Genomic DNA, 6,815 nt, shown 5'->3' on the forward strand with positions numbered 1-6,815 from the left:
TCGTCTGACTTTGTCTGGACGAGTCACTGACACACACCAAGCAAAGATCATGATGTGACAGTTCCAATATCTGTTCCAATATCTTCTGATACGTTTCCTTGGAATATCGATCACATAAGTTTCCCAACGGTAAACTGGAGACCACAAGAATCCACAATTTTCCCCCAAAGAAAGTGAAATGATCAAACAACAAAATCCAGTAGTTCTATTCAGTGTCAGGTCAGGTTTCCCAGGATGTCCGGTCTTTCAACGGGAGTGAACTGGGAATGAACTGGGAGAAGTGCTGTCCTCTGATATGAAAGCAGGGATGTCAAAACTCCATTTGATAAGCTCCATGTTGGAAACAGTCAAAGTGTGTCCACGTCCAGTTAGACTCCTTGGTAGAGAAGGAAATTGACAATTAGTATGACAGATAATTCCAAACTGTGCTTCCTCATTCAGTATTAGCTATGTGAAGTTTGTCCTGTGAAGTTAGGAAATACTAATTCATCATCAGAAGTGTTATTTAATCATAATGTCCCTGTAGTCTATTCTTAGGTTGACACAAAACCATGTTATGTTGCAGAAAACACAAATGATCATGCATAAGAAATTAGACATAATAGATCATTGAGAACCTGTTAAATATAAATGCCACAGTCTTTATTGCCTCGAATCTAGAGAAATGGTGAGAGAGAGGTGAGCCCTCACACACTGTTTTGACAATGAGCTTCAACACTGAGCGCGTACTGCAACACGCCGTTACATAATTACACCAAGCAGTCAGACTTCACCTAATTCCGCTGCTGAGGAGGGATTGAGACGACTTCTCCCAGGGTCACCAGCAACACACCCACTGCACGAGAGGACACACACACACACACACACACACACACAAAACAGGCTGCACACATGAACGGGCAACATGAAGAGAAGGGATGTGAGGGGAGGAAGGTGGGGAAGACACGGTGACACAGTGACATGACATAGTGACACACACATAGACATGCATACGTGTGTGTGTGTGTGTGTGTGTGTGTGCAGATATATATTGACCACGGCGACCAGCAGCTTCAGCACCACTGATAACACAGCTTATAAAACCGAACGGAGCATCAATATGCAGCTCAACTAGCAGCTTGCGCCTCTGTTACAAAACACCAAAGACATGAGGAGACGCTGGATCCGTCTGCCATCACGCTGTGTACACACTGCAAAAGACATGTGTCAGATGCAGATGCAGACACACACACACACACACACACACACACACACACACACACACACACACACACACACACAGAGGGAGAGAGAGGCTGCAGCATACAAGAATACAACACACTCACCTTGATCGCCTTCGAGATCAATGGCAAGATGGGCTGTGCCTCCTCGTCTTCCCCTCTCTCTCTCTTTCTCTCTCTCGTCTCCTTCCTCTTCTCTCCTCTTCTCTTCTCTTCCCCGCTCGCCTCTCTGCAGACTGCCAGTGTGTCACAATGGTGAGAGAGGGTGAAAACACACACACACACGAGTGCGCGCACACACTTGGCGTCTACACGAGCGTCCGCGCCTTCACCAGCTTCCCTCCCTCCCTCCCTCCCTTCCTCCCTCCCTCCATCCCCCCACAGTGGTCTCCCCCAGCCCTTCTCATCATCCTCCCTCCCCCTCCAGCCTCCATGGAGAAGCCCAATCTCTCCTCCTCCTCCTCCTCCTCCTCCCTCACTCACACAAACACAGTCTATGTCCATTAATCCTCACACAACAGCCTCTGCTCCTCCCCTCGCCATTGGTACCCCTGGATTCTTGCCTGTTTTTGCTCTTCATCGTTTCCCGCACACACACACACATACACGCACACACATACACACACAGCAAGGCACAGAGACACACCAGCTTTGCACTGAATGCAGCAATCATATTAAAAGAGTCCTCATAAAATCTCTGCCACCCTCTCATCCGCCACATTCCCTGCTCATTCACAATGTCCTCGCAGGCATTCAAGGGCGCACACACACACACACACACACACACACACACACACACACACACACACACACACACACACACACACACACACACACACACACACACACACACACACACACACACACACACACACACACACACTTCTCTGCAACAAGCTGTACTGCTGTAAACGGCAGGATGTTGTCAAAACCCTAAACAGGATTCCCACTGCTCCCCTTTTGTTTGGGAACATCAGTAATTCCCTCTTAAGGAAACCACACTTGCTAGCGTCTGGTGAGCGCGGCGAAGTCCGGGATTTGACCCCATGGTGTCTTCCAAAGCTCTTTAACCTTCTCAGATCTGGGGAAAAAAAGGACATATGTACTTCATTCACAGAGTGGCGGTCAACACAGCACACACACACACACACACAGTACAGCAGCTCTTCATGGGGTTCGGCTGCTGTTGCTCTCACTAAGCTTTTATAGGCATTATGTTGATTTGATTTATGCCCCTGGCTCGCTGCTGATTGTTTTCTATTTACAAAAGTGACCACACAAAGACGCTTTGCCTCAGAAATCCTGCACAGACCACTAAATCAAACACACCAATTAATTATGAGAGGCAGTGAGAGAGCGAGAGAGAGCGAGAGAGGGCGAGAGGGAAAATTCATTGTGCGAGTGAGAGAGAATGTGTGTGCAACTGATAAAAAAAAGTTCAAACACGAAACACAAGTCATTCTAAAAGAGCAAAAACAGAGATTTATTGATTTGTGCGATAAGTGTGATAAGGTAAACACAAAGCCACCATTAGCCACAGAATTGGGGGAGGGGGGTGGGATTGCTCGATCTCCTTTTAATCTTCATCTTCGTCACTATCATCATTATCATCACCCTCTCCTGAGTCAGGGACCCAGAGTCCAGAGTCAATGCATCTGCTCAGGTGGTATCTTCCCTCCTGTCCAGAGAAACACCATGAGTGAGTGAGTGAGTGAGTGAGTGAGTGAGTGAGTGAGTGAACGAGCAAATTAGTGAGTGAACGAGCAACTTAGTGAGTGAGTGAGTGAGTGAGTGAGTGAGAGAATGAGTGAGTGAGTGAGTGAGTGAGTGAGTGAGTGAGTGAGTGAGTGAGTGAGTGAACCAGCAAATTAGTGAGTGAGCGAGTGAGTGAGCGAGTGAGTGAGTGAGTGAGTGAGCGAGTGAGTAAGCGGCCCACGCTAACCTGTGGATCCAGTTTGCTGAGAGCCTTCTGGAGCATCTTGACGTCCCTCTGGTCAAAGCCCCTCTGCATCTCCTACAAGACAGGAAGTGTTATTGAAGTACTAAAGCGGCACAATGAGCCCAGTGAAGTGAGCAGTGGGACAAAGCGTTCAGGCAGAACTGTACTTTCACACTTTCACATGTTTACTTCGTGTGCTTCAGTGCTCACTTTTCTCCAGGTGTGGCAACTGTATTTTTTTGTAATTTACAAATAAATGTCAAAGTAAAAAAAAAGCAATAACACAATAGCAAAAGTACAATCATAAACTGTGAGAAAGCAGCTGTGTTTTTCCCCCAAACTCAATTCTTTCATTCATGTGCAACACACATGTACAGCATTTTAGAGAATATGTTAAAATCATATTTGTTTTTTAATTCCTGACCATTCAAGAAATTTGATAAAGCCAGTAAAAAAAGTGAAATACAGGAGAAAATAGTAAGTAATAGTAATAGTTATGGTATATAAGTTCACATTAAGAATCTGAACACCTGAAATTGTTACATGTAATTAAAGTTCAAGGGCAGAAGTCTTGATTGTCTCAATTTCTTGCAGACTTTTTTCTTTTGATTTAGTTAAATACGCCTCTGTGTCCTCCATTATAATGACAGGTTAGACTCATGATGTCAGGAACTGGAGCTGATGCGCTAAAGTATTTGCAGCACATTATTAATATAATAAAATCAATAACATAACAATTTATAAATTGCAGTACAACCATGCCAGGTTGAGGACTTATCAGTCAACCCTCAGACAGTGTCAACCCACTGTTACATTACTTGAACAAACTTTAGCATTGCATTGACTGGCGAAAATATACACAAAGTAATTCAAAGTGTGTGTGTGTGACCTCTGGGAGGGATTCGTAGACTTCTGCAGGGTCTAAACCACCCGGGCCCAGTCTGATCGGCCTCTCCTCCTCCTCCTCCTCCTCCTCCTCTTCCACTTCCTCCTCTACCTCCTCTTCCTCCTCCAGCTCCTTCGTCTTGCTTTCTATCCGACTCCGTGCACAACTGCTGACACGTTCCTTTAGTGCCTTAAGCTCTTGGTTGAAGGCAGCGAGGTACGGCTCATCTGCAGTCTAGGGCAAACACAGATACACCAAAATGCTCCGACATACTAACGGACCAAAAGCTTAGAAGATGATACAGGACAATTAAAGACCTTGATTTGGGAGAAGAACTGTCTGAAGCAGCCTCGGGGGTCAACCTTCAGGGTCTGAGCCAAATCCAGGATTAACTGCATGACAACGGTCTGATGAGCCACCTGCTCCATCAGCGCACGTCTCTGAAATATGCAGGAATGGACGCGTCAGCTGGGACCTAAATGTTATTGGATCGATGTACATTCACAGTAGATTTCAGAAGAGCTGATGAACCCCAAAACACACACCAGTAAATTCAGAGCAAAACGGTCTAAAAAGAACAAACACTGTGGGCAAATCAAACAGATACACACTTCATATGGTGAGAATATACAAACACACTCACCTCATCTACCTCCAAGTCTACACACACGCCAACAAGGTAATTAGCTGTCTCCTCACACACCAGATGTGGGTTGTCTGACAGGTACTTCTGGCTGTCGTCCCAGCGCCGCATCATGCCTGGTGAACAAACACACAGAGCAGGAAGCCCAGTGTGTGTACGCAGCTTTACACACATTTGCCTGTGGTTCATTATGAGCCATCATATAATATACATACCAAAGTGTTTCATTTGCTTCTGGTACTTTTCCACAAAGGTCTCACGATTCTCCTTCCTTTCCTCCTCCGTTGCTTCCTCTGACGCAGGCTTAATGTTGAGTGAGCTCTAGATAACAAGCATAAATGAACCAGAGATATGGACGTTGTTGTGCCCGTGACCTCTGTGGTCTTACCTTACTGAACCCCTCCTTGCTGATGGTATCAACATTCCAGGGAAGTTTCTTCTTTTCCCGACTGTGTTCCTCAATCATTTTCTCAAACATCTTCTCATCCTTCCTCAGTTTGCTCACTTCAGCCTGGGCTTCCCTCACCTCCGCTTCTTCCTCCTTCTCTCCTCCTCTAAGATCTCGGAGTCGTGCTCGAGCTTCCTCCAGTTGTTTCTTGCATTCGGCTAAGTTGGATTCCAAATCTTCCCCTTTTTGCTCAAACTCTAACATCCGCTCCAGTCGGGCCTGTCACCGCAGATTTTGGGTCATAAGATGAAATAAAGAGGAAGTTACCACAAAGAAGTTAAAAGGAGGATCTACAAGCAGAATGGGGAGGAAATGTTGGTGCACTGTCTGGTACGGAAAAATCTAAATTAGGTCATTTATAGACATAATAATGAAATGTTTGATTGGTACAAATACATTTAAAATCATTTTTAACCAACAGGTTTGATTTATAATAGATATGTACATTCATCTCACTTCTATAATATTATGGCTTAATCCATTTATCATAGCTAATCAAGTTCAAATATGTCACATAATGAATATAACAGCATTAAGAGGACATTTGTGGAAACTAGCAGCCACTTTAAGACCCTGAAGTCATGTGACAGTCAAGCTCTAAATAAGCTAATTAGGCACATCTCTCTCTCTCTCTCTCTCTCTCTCTCTCTCTCTCTCTCTCTCTCTCTCTCTCTGTCTTATATAATTAATTTATGATTCAGCCAGTAAACAAAAACTTGCTAAACACATTTTTTATCAAGTTTGCCTTTTTCATATTTACATCTCTAGCAGGGCCTGGCGCGCCCTCTACCGGTCATCTCACCACACTGCAGGCCGCAGGCACTTACCCGGTGTCTCATTCTGAACAGACTCGCCGTGTCCACGTTCGGGTGCGTCGCGTCTTCATCGTCGGACACGTAGATGTGATCCCACGCGCTGTAGTCGATACCTGTTCCGCTCATCTTCTCTTTTTACTAACACAAATACACACACACACACACGACCAACCCAACACAGGCCGCTCAGCCGTTTAGCCACACACGCGCGCGCGCGCACACACACACACACACACACACACACACACACACACACACACACACACACACACACACACACACCTGATCCTCTTAATAAGCACAAGCTTCTTGCTGACAGGCAGCCAATCAGCGCGTATCAACAAACAGCGCGTGCGGGTCACGTTGTTGTTTGTTTATGTTTTTATTTAGGCAACACATGGACACACACTTTATGAAGAATAAGAGTAATAAATGATCATCATCATCATCATCATCATCATCATCATCGTCATCATCATCATCATCATCATCATCACCATTGCCATTATCATCATCATCACCATCATCATCGTCGTCGTCATCGTTACGGCTGATTAACTCATTTTGGTCCTAATTCGTTTTTTTGTTTGACCCAAGAGTGAAATGTGAGAAAAGTTCACTATAAGAAAACTATTTATTTTTGTTAATGTTACGTTAAAACGTATTGCTCTTATTATAAAGTTAGTTCGTCCATGTGTGTATGCTTCATGTTTTTGCCTTATTGCAGTTTTGTAAAAGCGCGACTTAAAATTAAGAGACAAAATGGGAGTGTAGGAGTTCTTCCTCAACATAACACCCCTCAGCACCGATGTGTGATGAATAACACGTTCTGTCTATTCTAGAAACAAAAATCTCACTTGTTAT

The 6,815-nt window shown here is 44.7% G+C and overlaps 1 protein-coding gene across 1 annotated transcript; it reads right to left on the reverse strand.

Annotated features, from left to right (window-relative positions):
- Nucleotides 1-2,796: 2,796 nt before the first annotated feature.
- LOC142996790 (hsp90 co-chaperone Cdc37-like) lies at nucleotides 2,797-6,068 on the reverse strand. The gene is made up of 9 exons (XM_076147877.1): nucleotides 5,964-6,068; nucleotides 5,077-5,355; nucleotides 4,904-5,009; nucleotides 4,689-4,804; nucleotides 4,363-4,485; nucleotides 4,157-4,279; nucleotides 4,049-4,114; nucleotides 3,163-3,234; nucleotides 2,797-2,898 (listed from the first exon to the last, which is right to left on the reverse strand). The coding sequence occupies exons 1-9, from the start codon at nucleotides 5,973-5,975 to the stop codon at nucleotides 2,797-2,799; spliced, it is 999 nt and encodes a 332-aa protein (XP_076003992.1). The 5' UTR covers nucleotides 5,976-6,068.
- Between the last annotated feature and the right edge of the window lie 747 nt (nucleotides 6,069-6,815).

The sequence above is a fragment of the Genypterus blacodes genome, unplaced genomic scaffold (genome assembly GCF_046128005.1).
Source record: "Genypterus blacodes isolate CSIRO-AG114 ecotype Tasmania unplaced genomic scaffold, CSIRO-AGI_Gbla_v1 ptg000039l_1, whole genome shotgun sequence".
Taxonomy (NCBI): domain Eukaryota; kingdom Metazoa; phylum Chordata; class Actinopteri; order Ophidiiformes; family Ophidiidae; genus Genypterus; species Genypterus blacodes.

Bases quoted from the DNA above. Each gene is read 5' to 3' on its own strand.
- LOC142996790 (XM_076147877.1), bottom strand. The intron at 4,280-4,362 runs GTCTTTAATTGT...TGTTTGCCCTAG, and splicing joins AGTTCTTCTCCCAAATCAAG to ACTGCAGATGAGCCGTACCT. The intron at 3,235-4,048 runs GTCACACACACA...CCTGTCTTGTAG, and splicing joins TCTACGAATCCCTCCCAGAG to GAGATGCAGAGGGGCTTTGA.